We start from the raw sequence: 16,883 nt of genomic DNA, 5'->3' as shown, positions 1-16,883 counted from the left end.
TGATTTAAAAATTCAATTTTCGGCCCGAAGAGTCACCGGGACTTCCGGGAAGGGCCCCTGGAAAGCCGTAGTTGTTTGTATTCAATATTGAGCTTTCAATAATTTTGGAGATACCATGATAAAGCTATCAGTTAACAAAACAAAAATAAACCGATATAAAAATACTTCAGGAGCTATAGAGTTCACCTCACAACTTTGCCCGTTACAAGTTTTCCGGGATGGAACAGAGGTTTCCATTTCTTCACGTAGTACTGCGAGAGATTCTTGATCTGTACACGAGCAACGATATGATGGGAAAGGCTACAAATGATACCAAAAATGAGTATAAAAGGTTATTGCAGCTCTGTTGTCTTTTCGCGGACGTGGCTAGAGTCATCCGCTTTGTGTTATGCCCTTTATAAATTTCAGCTGCACTGAATGTATTGAGAATGCAGTACCTACCCCTTCAGCATTTCATTTGTATTCAAGCTCACTTACTTATCTGAAGTTTACGTCACCCACATAGAACAACTCAAAACTATCAAAGTGTTACACGCAAAGCGACATCCGCTGGTATTTCTTTCGCAGCAGTATATACTGGCCTCAAATGCGCTCTTCCTATACCTGTTCAAGCTGCTTCTGAGAGACTGGATCGATGAGGTGATGGTGGGAAGGCGTGGAAGAGGGAAGACGTAAATTGATAAGTCGTGGGAAAGTCGCTTTTCTTAAATTCTGCTTGACTACGTTGAGGCAGAATTATTAATCATCTCCCGAATTGACAACGCCCAACGTTGCCGAAAATAAAAAGGGAACGTTAGTGAAAAAATAGCAGCACTATTCAATACAACATGGTCCTTATTTTTTCCCTCTGAACGCTAATCACGGAGAAGGAACCCGTTAAAAAACTTGCCATCGTTAACGAGTGTTTTCAGTTAAAACTGCGGTTTCTGACAACGCCGACATTTATGTGAAAATTAGCCTTATCAAGACACGATATTTTCTAATTGATATATTATAATTTGCAAAGGTTTTCCATCACGCAAATACAATTTACGCGCAAGTGTCGAGTAAAGGAAAAAAGGGCAATATATATGTGGGGGAGAAAATGCGAAGCAAAGCCAAAACGTTGATAATAAAATCAAAATCAAAATGATCTTTGGTTGAAGTGGGTCGGCAAGGCTGAATTGAAGGTTGCAGCAGTTTCCGGTGCGATTAAATCAATAGAAAAAGCGTTCTAGTCTCTGATAGTTCCACGGAAGAAACTATAATACAGTATATTTTTGGAGCTTGAAAAAATGTGTCATGTAAACCAACCTGACAAAAACCCCGACATCAGAACAGGATTTTACATAGCCACGGATAATATCTCCTTCCTTCAAGTCGTCCAAGCTCTTGATCTCTCGATCCATCTTCCCGCCACTAGCAACTGCGAGGAAGCCACCATAAAAATAGTGTAAATTTTACCATATAGTTTGAATCACGCGTAATGCTATAACAAGAAGCTGTTGCATGATTAATCTTAATCCTTTCACTTATAAAAGAATCATACATGATTCCGTGAAGAAAATAGTCTAACTCAACGATTCACTTCAAAAGATGCTAACAGACATTGGTATTAGAGCGTGCGACTGCCATCTCCCGATTACAGACATTACAGCAGTTTGTATACTTATCCAAAGTAGACATTTATTATTTGTAAGATGTGAGAACTAAAATTAATTCACTACTTTAGAAACGATGAGGCGACTGGTGCCGATCTGTGTCTCGCGATTGTTCCTGGGATCGTTAATGGGAACGAGCCGGTCAGCTGTTGGCCATTTTTTTCCCTATGCCTAGTAAGAGTCCCAGAACTCTTTGCGAAAGTTAACTCGATCCAGTTTCCTTCTTGTTTTTAAAGTGGGCAATAAAATCTTGTACAATCTGTTTCTATGAATCGAACACTTCGCCACTCTAATATCTAACGTCAAACCAGCCAAGACTTCCGAGCATGTCGAAGCAAGTCACAAGATTTCTCCTGAAAACTCGGCTTCTTCTATCCGCAATATTTATTTATTTATTTATTTATTTATTTATTTATTTATTTATTTATTTATTTATTTAACATTTTTTACTCTTTTTCACTAGTCTTGCTTGTGAGCTATTTGTATACATATAGCATAGTGTAACCACTGCTCGCCTCGACTAGCTAATCTGCTTACTGCGGGCAGTGAATATTGCTGGCTGTAAAATTTGCGATAATTAATAAACAGTTAAAAAGTTGAACCAGTTAAAGACTACTGAAGACTTGCAAAGTTTATCCGTGAGGAACCTTGCAAACACTATTAATCACGAATTGCACTCAAAGTGGTGCGAGGTTTTAAAAATATAAAGTTGACTATGATATACAGTAAAAATAACAGCAACAGCAGCAGCAACGACAAAACAGATGTGTGCTGTAGGTATAACGGTAGAATATTGCGCTAAAAGTTAAAAAAAAACATGATTTTCCACTGAAACAACGTTCCTTAAGATTGTTGGGAAAAGACAGGGTCATGTCTAGTATGATAACGGTAGAATGAACAGTCAAACGTACCTTCCTCGTTCACTGTTGATAGGCCTTCAGTTCTACCGAAGATAAAAACCCACAAAAAAGGAACATTATTTCACAGCATTATAACATGCGAGGGTAAAAATTCTGATAAAAGTTTAAAGGTTATCTTTATCGCAAAAAGCCCTCAACAGAAGGGAAGACAAACTAGGGTGAATAAATTATTTAACAAACACTTACTTCTAAAAATGGCACGTACAAATTTAAAAGGCCGCGGTTCTTAAGGTCTCATTAGTCAGAACGCTTTCTCACCTGGAAGGTCTCAGTGACAAATCCAATTGACCTTTTTCGTTGCTTGATAAAACGAAACAGCTGCAAGTGAAGAAAAATTTTTCGCTAGTTCGACAATTTTTGGAGTTAGTATAACCAGTGAACTCACCCTTACTTAAAGGTAGGATAAAACTGGCAGCAAAAACGTGCAACTTGTCTTGTAACACTGCTGCGACACGAGTTGAATAGCGATGTTACGCGTTTTACCACCCACCTTCACACCTGTCCTCCAACAAATCGTGTTGTTGCTGGTTGAGAAAAGATGTTGCAGAGTAGTTCCACTTTTTGCTCTGTTGTGTGTTTTACCGGCCCAAGACAAACTTGTCTTGCAGCAAGTGACGTAACTGTCGTCAATGGCGCGACTCCCGCGTAATCAAAAGTCAGTTTTCACACAAACCTGATTTGTTCCAGGAGAGTTAAAACGCGCAACAATGCTTTTGCAGCAATGTTCCACAACAAGTTGCACGGTTTTGTTGCCCGTTTTTTCCGTACCTTTGAGATCCGAGGATGGCCCAACGGCGCAAATTTCGCTTAAAAAATGAATTCTTGTTCTTTTAATCTTAATTGCGATTCGCCAAAATCACTTACTATGCCAATAGTAGGCCGAATCATCTGGAGTTAAATTTTTAAGACCCATATCCAAGTTCAGAAAAAGAAAGAGAATTTTGTCGTGGCTTGTTTACGTCCTCTATATAACGTAAAATTGGGTCTTTTCAAGTCGTGGTCGTGTAGTGACAGCATAGAAATGTACAAAAAAAACATGACGCACGTGCATAGTTGTTTTGCTTATTTTACCATTGCTTTTTTTGACGTTCTTGTTGCCGTCGCCGTCACCGTCGGATCTTAAGGTCCCTATTGTGAAACGGAAGACTTCTACGAGCCGGCGAATGTTATGTGCTGCCAATTAGTACCTCTAGAAAGAAATCCTCAAAAGTTTTCATATTTATTTAAATGTTGTTCACCCACAGATGGAAAAATAAACAGAGCGAGCTTATCTCAAGATAAAACTGCTCAGCTGCTTCAAAAAAGAATTTCAAAACGCTCAGAGTTTTTATAAACGCGCTCTTAAGTTAGATTCGCCTTCACCAACATCATGAACAATAACAAAGGGAAGTGCAGCTCATTAGTACTTCACAGCGCCATAAGGGTCGGGACTACTAAATATTAATCAGTAGCGGAGTCGACTTACCGAAAAATTTGATTAACTTCAAAGCCTTGTAAAGGATTCTCCACGTAGCTGTCCCGAAGATCAGTCAGAGCGACCATACCGCTCTTTTGCAAGGGCAGCCGGACATAGAGGGCTTGATCGGGAAGAACCTTTGAAATTTGACCAACAATCACTTTGCCAGGATTGAAGGCTGAATCGGCTTTGACTGGAAAAGAGAAATTCGAGAATAAGGCCCACGTGTTTACGCCAATGAGCGTTTAACAAGCAAAAACCAAAGGCCCACGAGCCACTGAACTTGGGAAACGAATTTCAAGAGGGGCACACAGTTTCGAGTTTGTTAACGCCGCAATCATCTTTTGTCTAATTTATAATGCAAACGGTTAGTATAGTTGACTGTAAGTCGTGTGAGTTTACCACGTTACATGTCCCATATATGCGTGCGCAAGTAGTCAGCGGGCGAGAGGAGCTTGCATATTAGGGCAAGTTATTTATGGTAGGCACCATATACTCTCCCTACGGGTAGCCTGCTAATGTTTCTTTATCAGCACTTCCTTATCAAATGTAAGCCCTACCTATTCCACCAGTTTCACGTGACAGGAATCGCACGAAAGTGGTCTCCCTACATCACTTAAATTGCAGGCTGTGGACGACAGCAATAATAGTGGCTCACTGAAATTTAAACAAGCTTACCGGCGATTGAAAGATCCAGGAAGTTTCGCTCCTTGTCTACATTCAATACCAAGCATCTGTAGCCATCACCGGGCTTAAAACGTGTCTTTAGTGACTTCAGTACCTGAAAACAAGATACGATGCAATAGAGCGGTTTTCACTTGACTGTCGAAAGGGATTGGTTTTGGTTTTGGTTTTGGTTTTACTACGCCCTTTGGTTGGCTAGTGTATTTACTTTGGTTTTGGTTTTACGACAGTCAAGTGAAAACCGCTCTAAACAGAATGGTAAAGAGTTAATGAACAAAAAACTAGCTTTTATTATATACATACTGAGAAATACTCACCAAAAAGCTATGTCGTAAATTTTCGTACGCAAATTAGTTCCAGCCAATCAGAGGAGCGAACGATGGTTTTCACAGGTAAAAAAAATGATACGTCCAATCAGAATCGCGAACGATGTTTTCTCACGTGCGAGAAAATGATACGTCCAATCAGAAGCCACAGAGGTGGGTGAGTTTTGCGCCAAAATTCCCGCCTTTTATTGAGCTTCCAGCGCCGCTTTGCACACATTCAACGAGAAAAGTTTTACTCAAAGAGTTTTTCTCGCCAAAAAAGTGAAAAACATTTCGGAAATGGAGTGGAATAGTTTCGTTTGTTTCACTGTCTATAAAGAAAACGGTAGAGAGCCGGCGAAACAACAGCGGAAAGGGAAAACAGAACGAGACGTAAGCTTTTGTTGTGCTTTTTGTCGGAGCTACTTTGCCTTTCATTTAAGCTTAAGCTTATATTGAAACCGGCCATTTTACTTAAATTCACTCATTTTCCATTGTGCATTGAGAACAAACAGTTAAGATTACTTATAGTTCTTGGATTACCTCATATCCTTACCGTCATTTATGTTTTTAACAAACGTTTTTACTAAAAAGATGATACTTCGTTTTCGTTGTCATTTTGCGGTAAGTGTGTAGCGGCAAATCTTAGCATTTTTGAAGATTTAAAATAAAAAGGCCGCCAAAATGATGAATGTCTCAGTATGTATATAATAAACACAATACCACATGGAAAGTGCTTTGTACGGTATTTACGCACTCGTTGTTTCTTACTCGTTTTCTGCGCTCACTTGTTCGATTTCTGATACGTCAACAACTCGTGCGTAAATACCGTACGCCAGCACTTTCCATGAAGTATTCTCTACGTTCTAGGCGTCCAGATAATACAGAGCTTTAGATTTGATGACGAGAACGAGTACGAATACGAGATTTAACTAAAAGCTTTTGCGCGTGTTCTCAAAAAGAAGACACCCCGGAAAGCTTCATTTTACTTTTCTTTTTTTTTTTCACCAAAAAAGTTAGTACGGTTATTTATAGTGACGGCCCTCTCTCGATAGCAAAATGATAAAACTTCTTACATTTGATAACCTGTTCACGCCACTACGACATTCTCGCTGAAACCCGTAGTAAAATGACGACGGCTATCACGTTTTCCCGCCAAAATGACACTGGTTCACGCGTGAGCAATACTCAGTATTGAGAAAATCTCGTACTGTAAAGCTTCTATTAGAGTGTGGCGCAAAGTTAGAGAGCGGAAAAAACAAAGAGGAATAGGGGAAGAGAGGTTCTTCCCTTTAACTCCCTACCCCACCCCTTCGCTGTTTTTCTGTTCACATCTCTTCGCGCCGTCCCCACAATCTGAATGCCTGGAACAGGCTAACGAATAACAAACAAACAAACAAAACAAAAAAGAAAGGGACAATCGGCGAACCATTTTCTACACATCTTATGTATACTAATCACGATAGACCCTTCCACAGCTTCAATTTTTGACTGGGATTCTGGGAACAGTTAGCAAAAACTCGTGAACACAGCTGGAAAGAACATCTTGAAACCGGAGAAGCTGCCAAGTTTGAAAGTGATTTGTTTAAAACTAACGAAGGTATAGCTCCGCTAAGCAGGGTGCAAGGAAAATCATTTTTACAGCCTGCCATTCGGGCAAGCTGAAGCTAGCATTTACTAGCCCAGACGTCATTTCAACTAGCCCCAAAAGCTTTTTGAAGAGCAGAATTGATCTCACAGTTCTTCTGTTATTCCAATTCCTCAAAAAAGATCACTTGACCTTTAAACGAGGTACGTTCCCTAATTTTAGTCTTAACTCTACCTCCACATCTGAAGAAGCATGTAATAGTGTAACTCTTCCATTAACTGACGGACTCGCCATCATCCATACGCAGTGATCAGTGGCCTACAAAGAGCGAAGAAATACCGTAAATTCCGAAAATTAGCCCCGGGCTTTTATTTTTCACAGGCCTATTTTGAGGGGCTTATGTTTGGAGGGGCTTATCTACGGAGGGAAATTTGAGTTTCAAAATTGATTGGGCTAGCCTTATAAATGGAAGGAAATTTACCGTTTTTGCTTTGTTTTACTTTGTACTTGAGGGGAATTTCCGAGTACAAACCCACCGGGGGACTTATATTTGGAGGGGCGATTTAACGGACGAGTTACGAGTTTGGGGGGCTGATATTTTGAGGGGCCTATACATGGAGGGGCTTATTTTCGGAATTTTACGGTATCCAAGTTAATGTGATACCTAATACTGAGGCTATGGACAAAGACATTGCTTGAACTGTCATGAGCGAACAGATAGGGCATAATTCTGGTGCCTCCATTATCCACGGTACAATTCCTGGTATTATACGCGATTACGTTTTTACAGGGTTTTTATGAAACTCACCATCTTCACGAAGCAATTTACTTCTTCTCCAACTTTATACTGATCCAGTTTCTTGTCCAACTCACGGTCCTCGGTGGATTCGGCGTCCTCTTTTCCAGCACTGCCTGGCGACAACTCACTAGACAAATTGCAAAGAAAAAACCCTCACTATTAAAACGTATCACCATAAATCGTAGGCTATGCTCATACTATACAAAAGCCACCAGGTTTAGTATGAGCACCTATCCGATATATGACTGTCCACTTTAGAAATCGGCGCTTCGCAGCTCCGCTCCGGTACAGAAATCATGCCGAAATCACCGTTCCTATGTGGTAGAATCCCTATCCAGTATGATTTTTCGCGCCGGCTCAAAAGCTATCTGATATTATAAAGTGTAAACATAGCCTTACTTACAGTGCAACCGGGAAAACCATGAACGCTTGAAAATATCTCAGGATTGTTTATCGTGTTATGACCAATCACAGCAAAGATCAAGACACGCGAACTATACACAAAACTACAAACTAATTAACATTCTTGTTTGCGGTCCAGTTTTCTCACTCCTGATTGCCTTTTTTCTTGCAACACAATAACATTGCAGAAATATTTCTTGTCTCACGGGTTTCCCAGTTTGACTGTAACAAATCAAGGAACATGAACATGTAATGGTTATCAGTTGTAAAAGACTTTCCTGTTCTTGCCTTTCAAGTCTCAGTAAGGTCCAATATGGTGGTGGCGGTGGTGGAGGGAACATAAAAAATGAAGAGGAGCGAAATAATTGAATTGTGGAGAAATAAAAAGGGGGGAAAGGTGAGTAAAACATTGTGTTTACAAATGGAAATGGCTAGTTTGCCTTCGATCTCAAGATTCCACCAAATTTTACCTTTTGGAAGAAGGAGAATTCTTACACCAGAAAGCTCAGAAAAAATTCAGAGCTCCAGGTGAGAATCGAACTCACGACCCTCAGAGTTCTAGTTCGGACGCTCGCACCACTGAGCTGCTGGAGGCTCTATGGCGAGCAGGGTCGAAGTTTTATTATAACTACACCGGTCATAGAGGGCTGTATCGGGGACGTGCTCGAAATCGGCCGTCCACCAGCTTACAAGACCAAGACTGTATGATATAATTATTCATGAGCTAAAGACAAAAAGCTATGACGTTATAGGTATTAATGCATTCCTTCGCAAGTTAATGAGATTCCTTCGCAAAAAGGGGTCTAACCGGTCCCTACTTTACTACTGTTTTAGGATAAACATATACTGCAGATAGGAATAATCGTAACCACAAACATGGTTTACTACAAACTGAACAGTAACCTCTTCGGAAACAGTACACCTTTCTGGTTCCAAAAGCCCTTGGATTATCTAAGAGGGAAAAATCTTCAAGTCCTCTAGATTCCTTTTGGTGACCCCGCCATTAACCAGTGTGGAATTGCACACATTTTAGGTATCGTACTAATGAACAGTTACGACATTTAGCTGTCTGTCCCCTTTAAATTAATTAATAATAATAATTCGAATTATGTCATATTCACGTAAGTTTAATTGCTTGTTTTTTATGTTTTTTTTTTTGGCAAGTTGTTGGTAATCATGTTGTAAAGTATGGACTTTGCACGAAAAGAAAGGACTGAAATTTGGGTGAATTTACGTAATGAATAATAACAGCATTAATAATCATTACCTTGGTTTCATTGTAAGCTCTGCCACAGCCTTGGTAAAATTTTGGTGCGATATAGGTAGGAATCTAGTACAGAAACAGAAAATAAATCAAAGTTGTAGTGTATAGTAAAGCGCTGTAAGTCTAATCTAAGCATTTAAATGCAGAAGATTTCTTGTCGCCCGGGACTTCTCCTTCAGCTCCATCGATCGCCACATAACACCATATAGGTCACTACGTTTTCAAATAAGGCATTAACGAACTATGAACTATCACAGACACATCTTATATACGAACTTACTTGTGTGTCTTTGTGTCCCTGAATCCCATTATTTTAACTTGAACCTTGTCCCCATTATGAAAAGCTTTGAAGGGAGACTCACCCTACAAAACAAGAAATGGCTCAACAAACAAAGAGGCATCTGACAAAAGGGAGTTGGCAGTAAACGGAAGAATGTCGCGGAAACAAGTGTTTTTTGCCGTCTTTTCCAGAACACCAACACAAAGAAGACTAGTCGTAGGTTCAACTATAGAGTCCGTTGCAAGGACATCTTACACTATCGGACAAGTTGTTTCAGGAACGTATCCCTGGGACATAAGCCATTAAAACCATTGCATATCCCTAGAACAAATCCCTGGAACATATACCTGGGACATATCCCAGGAACACACCCCTGGGACACATCTCTACAACATAACCCTGGGACATATCCCCGGGTCAATTACCTGGGATGCATCCCTCCAAATAACCCTGGGACATATCACTCGGATATATGCCTGCAACATATTCCCGGAATATCCCTGCAACATATCCTTGGGACATATCGAAACAACATATTCCTGGGACATATCCCTGAAACATCACTTTCTGTGTTGTCCAACCTCCACTTTATATTCTCACCTCCGTGACTTCATCACAAACATGTGTGACATGCACTCTTCCGTGAAATTTCCCACCGCATAAGTTCACGTTCATCTGAAAGTCTTTGACTGATTTAACCCTAAAAAGTAAAAATTCTCTCTCGTGAGGCTTTTTGTTAATACAAATTTTTAATGACTCCTTAGTTACTTACTGTGCAGTGGTTATGGCCCCAGGCATAATATTTTCCTTTCCAACGTGTTTCTCTCGAAGCGTTACGAGCGGTAGAAGATTATCTTTCATACTTCCTTGTCGTTGTACAAAAGCAGAATACGTCTGTCCTACAGCAAATCGTTTGGACGCATCGCTGATGTCATTTAAATGCTACGAAAGAAAACAAATAACACTTAACAGAGGCAAATCAAATTTTCTTTTTTACGACAAATGTATGTTATGGTTGCATTTTATGTAAAATTAAACGGAACGACTGGTCGATAAATGACGAACAGACAAAACACCCTACTGACTGACTGATGAATCACTGACCGATTCATTGGGCAGGTTATGAACTGGGAGAATGATAGATTAACTGACAGTCAGACTGACTGACTGACTGATTGACCAACCGACCGGCTGTCAGACTGACTGACAGATTAACAGGTTGATGAGTCGACTGAATAATTGATTCATTGACTGCCTAATGAACGGACAGACTGACTGACATATCCATTGAGTGCCTAATGAATTGACAAACTGACTGAACCACAGACTCAGTGACTAAAGTAGTTATATTACTGACTGGCCGACTAACCAATGAATAACTGCCTGAAAGACTAACTGACCAAATACTGGAGTTGACTGACTGGTTAATTCATTAACTCACTGGTCAAGCGATAAACCGTTCAATTCATGGACTTGAGGGCTGATGACCAAACAGACTGACTACAAACTGAATTGCCTAACTAACTGACTGACTGACTGATTTCTTTATCGACAGACTGGCTGTTGTCTCATTTACCATTGATAATTAATTGCTAACTTTTAATTCCTGCTTTGATTAATCTTTTCTACTCTTCCGTGCTAGTTTACAGTATTTAGTTCAATTCGTTTAATTACTTTTTTTATGTTATCCAATTTATTTACGTATTTATTTATTGTTCTTTTCTCTGTTCTCTTTCTTTCTATAGAAATTTAAGACCTAATAAGACTATGAGACTTAATTAACAATACGTTTTGAGATATTAATGACTTCGAAAATAACTGACCAATGGTACTCACAGATCAGTTAGACTTGTAATTATTTTTAATCATTAATGATTTGAGTAAAGTGCCTTTTCTTCGACTAAAAAGTAAAATTTACGGACTTCTTCGACAAAATAGACCCAACTCCTAGGTCTACAATAACCCATACCAGTTTAGTGGGTGAATAAGCCAGCCGGTAGCCATGCTGAGGAAGTATCACCACAATGTAGTTATCTTTGATGAGTTGGACACAAGCTTCAACTTCCTGTCCGCTTTTTAGCTGTAGGATAGAAAACTCTAAATGAAGCTAAATGAAATTAAAGCTAAGGTAAGCAAACGCTAATCAACAGTCTTTCACGCGAGATTAATAATTTCAGGAAAAACTGAGGCCCGCTGGGCCGAGAAAAAATTATCTCCAAGGCCGGGTCCCCCTCTTATCTTAGGAAATGGAAAAGCTGGATGAGCCACTTACTTAAGGTGCGGTTAAACGGGCCGCACAAACGTGCAACTCGTTTTCTGCAAAACGCGGTTGAATAGCGATGTTGCGCGTTTTACCACCCACCCATCAAATGTCTTGTTGTAGAAGGTAGAGACTAGTTCTACTTTTTGCAACAAAATCTGTACATGTTGTGCGTTTTCCGGCCCAAGGCAAACTTGTTTTGCAACCAGTGACGTACCTCCCGTGTGCGGCGTGACTCCCGCGTAATTTTATCCAATCAGAAGTCAGTATTCACGCAACTTGCCGCAAACTGATTTGTTGCAAGACAGGTTTGATTCGTGAGTGGTAAAACGCACAACATTGCTTTTCAACTCGTTTTGAAGCAGTGTTGCAAAACAAGTTGCACGTTTTTGTTGCCCCGGCGTTTTACCGTAGCTTTAAAGGAGCTGTATCAGGAGGATACTGCTTTTCAAGTCAATTCTCTGTTTAAGTCATTACTTAGTGCCTTTTCCCATACGCAAACTATATCAAACAAATTTAATGCACTAATCTTAATCATTATTTCGCGGTGGTTTTTGCAGGTTAAGCATCAAAACTTGCAAACGTTAGCCCAACTTTTTAAAGTCTCAATCCATGTCCATCCTTGCCACCCGTCGCAACAGACGACAGTAATTTTTTCAATACTTAAATATAGCCCTAAATAACAAACCTAGCCCATAATTTTTGGTAAAAAAATAGATGCGAAGACAAGTTTTAGCTTTTCAAACAAACAGCAAATAATATGACATGGCCCCTTTAAAGATCTGAAACCGCCAACATAAATGGTTAGTACCCTTTGCTTTTGAATATTTTCCACTGAGACTGTTTTTCCTTGTGGCCAGTTTTAGGTTTGGGAACCTCTGGAGATGAAACGTTAACTGAACGTTACCTTCTTTTGTTTAACTTTCTGAGAATTCACAGTTTTTCGTTGTGCTACCAGCTGTGGGTTCAACGAGATGAAGACCACTTTCTTGTCAAAATCCCAGTCTAATACACAACCAAATACAACTTCGCCAGGGTCACAACTTACTCCTTCAAAACAAATAAAGACAGTTAATATTGGACTACCTTATTATTGGAAATTAACGATGCACGTTGACAACACGAAGAAAAGTTACGTTACACAAAATTTACGCGAATTTTCCAAAAGTAAGGTTTACATACATCAAATTAACGCGAAATCTCCGAAAGCAATGTGCGCCTAACTTTATTTTCCGCGAATTTGCTGCAATACAAACTTCTCAACATACATATCTAAAGGAAAAAAATTGCATTTTCAGTCATTTCCAGTCACCTTCGGGGAAACGAATCAATACGAAGACCAGTCGAAAGTGATTTTGAACTCAATTCTTAAAGAACTGTCAGATAGTGACTCCGAGGCGTTCATAGAGGAACTATGAGAAAACGAGGTTTTGTTATTGAAATAAAGGTGCTGTAAAACAACAATGATGTAAAATAGTGAGATTTAAATTAAAATCGCGTTAATAAAGTGCATCGTTAATTTCCTATAATAAGGTATTCTCGGTTGTCAGATGACGTCACCAAAATTCAGACTAAGGAATTATTGATTCTTCTGAGTGCTTAATTTCATGAGGCATTACAGCAGCTAAACACTTTTATTTCTACAAATTTTCGGTTGGAAAGGATTCTTCGGTTTGCGATAGAGGACGCTTGAATTTCTAGGCTTTAACATGACACGGTATTTAGATGGCGGCCGGGAAAGCTCTCAATTAGGCTAACAACGTTACCGATTTTTCTATTAAAATTTTTTTGTCTCAGAATAAACATTACTTTAATCCTTGTAAGTTCCTCAAGCGATGACTTCATGCCTTTGTAGAAAAACTACAAAGATAGAGGTTTCTGTTAGTTTCCGCCCGTCATATTTGTGCCCCAACACGGCGTCTTCATACAAAGCTCCATAAAGGCTGATTTTCGCTAGCGACGGAGTCGGAGTCGTAATCAGAAGCGTAGAACTTTACGATCTAGTGAAAACAGCGTTCTGATTCCGCTTACGACTCCGTCGTTTACGATCAAGTGAAAACTTGGTCGTCGGAGTCGCAAACAAAAGCGGAAGAACTAAACCAATCACAAAGCGTGGGAACGCGAATTGTGACTGGTTTATCCTTCCGATTCTGATTCCGATTCCGTCACGCTTATGACTCCGCTTACGACTCCGACTTTTGATTTTCACTAGGTCATAAGCGTTCTTACGACTCCGCTTGCGACTCTGACTCCGACTTCGTCGCTTGTGAAACTCAGCCTTAAGTGTTCGCAAAAATTGTTTCGATTATTTCGTACATTTAGTATCGCACAGACCTGAATCGTGGTTAAGCTTTTTGCCTATTTATCTCCTCCCATTTCTCAGATTCTTGACTTTCTGTATTAAATAGTTTCAATTTCTATTCTTGATGGCGTGACAGTGAAAACAGAGAATACGGATTCTTCAGATTCCTCATGCACTAAAACTTTTTATGACGTACACACACTGACCCAAGAAAGACACGACACTAGCCCTTGTTAATGTCTTTACTATAAGACAGTTCGTTAAGTAATTTCTATTCTGTGGTATTTACATTCCAACCGGGTTGATATAAACCGACCTTTGGCTAGCTGATGTGGAACAAATCCCTGGACTCTCTCAGCTAGCTGCAGCACGATGCCTTGAAACTTCACATGAACAACCTGATAAAAACAATTGGCCAACGCGGAAAATAACATAATATTCTTTAAATTTCAAAAAGAGAGGAAGTGACAAACCAGTGCATGGGCAGACCACCGTTCTTAGGCAGTTAAATGTGGGTGGCGTAATGATCTTTAGTGAATTATCACCCGATGGTGATACCAGGGTCTACAGTCCGGAATATCCCTAAATTTAAGGACAGGGCCAACTGGTCACGCGACACTTTTCAACCAATGAGAAGGCGCGCTTGTGTTTATCAACAAACAAATCAAAACATCGCCCCAGTGATAAAAAATTTTCAAAACAACGGACGGAGTCGGACAGAATCAGTCATCGTTTCGAGGTTCTCAGGCATATTTTTAAGACTTTTCATGAGGCATACACAATTTTTTTAAGTGGACAGCGTATCGGAAGCCATATTGGAAGTGTCTCGTGAAATATTCAGCACATTTTGTGGCTTATTCTTCTTTTATCTTTTAAACAACGCGATGTATAGGAGAGATTTTGGTCGGCTTTCAAGGTAGGTGAACAACTTGTATCTATTATTTTTTCGATTCACAGATTTTTTACGAAGTTCTAAATATTTTTCCTCGATTGTCATATCGATTAACTTTTATCATGTTGAATGTGGGGGTGGCAGACAACCTAGAATTTTGGTAAACAATTTTTGAATTCCGAGGTCCAAAACACGTAGGTTTTCCACTCCCGGGTTTCTCACAAAAGCCGTGTTATTACTTTTTTTCGCATAAGTACGAGCCTTTGCCTTTTTTCTTTTCAAGGCCAAAACAACTTTATTAGTGTTATGGATATTCAAGTCCAACATCTCGCCTCACTTTGCCGAATTTGCGGGGATGAAATTGAAGATCACAAGCGCAAGGTAGATACTAACCGCTTTGTTTCTGAAATTCACTAATCTGGAAAGATTTAATGTTGTTGGATTCTCCAAATGTTCATCCGCCGTTAAAAAAACAATCAAAGAAACAAGGCAAATCTCAATTGTTAATGCTGTATTTCGCTACTCATTGAACATGCACTCATTATCTGGGATAAAATTAAAACGTTGCAGGTACTACAGCAAGCAAAGAAAGCACCAGATGCGTGAAGTCAACACGAAACAACACAAAAAAAAAACAAGAAAAATTAATAAATTTCAACTACTTTCTATTCTGGTTATGATGACTGGTTCTTTGATTCTTGTCCTGTAGAAGTTAATAGGTAGTACCAATGCTGTTTTGTACGATCTCAACAAATTTTCACACTCTCTCTAAGGCTATTTTTACACGGGACGAGTTTGCTTCTATCAAAAATCTTGCAAGCCATGCCAGTGAAGCCACGACCTCTGCGATCGGTCCGGAATCAGTTCGAACACCCCAATGATTCCTTGCAATGATTAATGCTCTATATTCTCTTACATGACATGTTTTCTTTGAAATATTAAATGTGCAACCTAGACGAGTACTGTAAGCTCATCTTTAATTCTGTCCGACTCCGTCCGTTGTTTTGAAAATTTTTTATCACTGGGGCGATGTTTTGATTTGTTTGTTGATAAACACAAGCGCGCCATCTCATTGGTTAAAAAGTGGCGCGTGACCAGTTGGCCCTGTCCTTAAATTTAGGGATATTCCGGACTGGTCTACCAGTAGATAATATTTAAAATAAATCATATTGATGTCAATTTTAATAAAATCACCTTTGCTTCAACACAGGTTCCTGGAGTTAACGAGGTCAGAACTTTCATCTCCTCTATGAAAATAATATGGAAAAAAATAAGAACATGTAATAAGTGCAATATAATTTTTAAAAGCTTGAAATGAGGGCGTAAGTAATCAAATCCTTATTTTGTAAATGATATTGTCCACTATTCTTCCTCCCAGAGGCAACAAAAAAATTCTTTTAGGCCTAGGCCAAACGTCGGGCTTTTCATGAGACGAACCAAACTCTAATTTGGGTCAACCTAAAAAAGTTAAGATCGTCTGTTGGGTCAGACGTCCAACTTAAGACGCTTCGAACCAATAAACTGAACCAGACCAAACAGAAATTTTAATAAACTTTTTTCCCTAACGAGGCTAAAGATACATTATCATACAAATTTTTAATTCATTAGTTTAATTCGTCGCATGTGAAGATCGACGTTTGTCCCGGAAACGATCTTCAGGCGGATAGAACGTGTTGGACGATCCAAACTCATTCACACGAACTTAACTGAGCAAGACGTGGAACTTTTCATGAACTTAACTCACTAAGTTTGGTCCGTCTCATGAAAAGTTCAAGTTCGACGTTTGGACTTGGCCTTAGTCTGTCAAGCTTAGAAATACCTGAACTGGCTGCCAGCTGCAGTGCAATCTTCTGCCTTTCCGACAGAAAATTTTCCAACAGTTCTACTCCATTTACAACATCAGAGCCTCCAGAGTATCGTTCTGGGAAGCATTCAGACGGCTTGAGGCTGACGAGAAATCTTTGTCTCTCTGCATCAATTTCGGTCACCTAACACATAAAGATTGAAAAAAAAAAAAGGTGTGTTGGTTTTAAGTAAGGCCATGATCATACGAATCAGGATATTTTTGAAACCAGATCTTTTTTACCCGAA

General features: G+C 39.5%; 1 protein-coding gene across 1 annotated transcript in view; it reads right to left on the bottom strand.

The window, feature by feature from the left end:
- The window catches only part of LOC140933146 (protein RRP5 homolog), a 55,561-nt gene that overhangs the window by 10,547 nt on the left and 28,131 nt on the right, over positions 1-16,883 (bottom strand). The window contains exons 22-38 of the mRNA XM_073382661.1: positions 16,612-16,780; positions 15,987-16,039; positions 14,217-14,298; positions 12,506-12,648; positions 11,308-11,418; positions 10,111-10,280; positions 9,939-10,038; positions 9,339-9,421; positions 9,062-9,124; positions 7,402-7,519; positions 6,828-6,911; positions 4,695-4,797; positions 4,026-4,209; positions 2,819-2,878; positions 2,552-2,583; positions 1,294-1,405; positions 187-300 (exon numbers count right to left, since the gene is read on the bottom strand). Of these exons, the coding sequence (XP_073238762.1) occupies positions 187-300; positions 1,294-1,405; positions 2,552-2,583; positions 2,819-2,878; positions 4,026-4,209; positions 4,695-4,797; positions 6,828-6,911; positions 7,402-7,519; positions 9,062-9,124; positions 9,339-9,421; positions 9,939-10,038; positions 10,111-10,280; positions 11,308-11,418; positions 12,506-12,648; positions 14,217-14,298; positions 15,987-16,039; positions 16,612-16,780 (1,781 nt within the window). The remainder of the gene's footprint in view (positions 1-186; positions 301-1,293; positions 1,406-2,551; positions 2,584-2,818; positions 2,879-4,025; positions 4,210-4,694; positions 4,798-6,827; positions 6,912-7,401; positions 7,520-9,061; positions 9,125-9,338; positions 9,422-9,938; positions 10,039-10,110; positions 10,281-11,307; positions 11,419-12,505; positions 12,649-14,216; positions 14,299-15,986; positions 16,040-16,611; positions 16,781-16,883) is intronic.

This window comes from Porites lutea, chromosome 4 (assembly GCF_958299795.1).
Source record: "Porites lutea chromosome 4, jaPorLute2.1, whole genome shotgun sequence".
NCBI classification, from domain to species: domain Eukaryota; kingdom Metazoa; phylum Cnidaria; class Anthozoa; order Scleractinia; family Poritidae; genus Porites; species Porites lutea.
The sequence above is the reverse complement of the archived record's forward strand: the minus strand, read 5'-3'. Positions and strand labels throughout refer to the sequence as shown.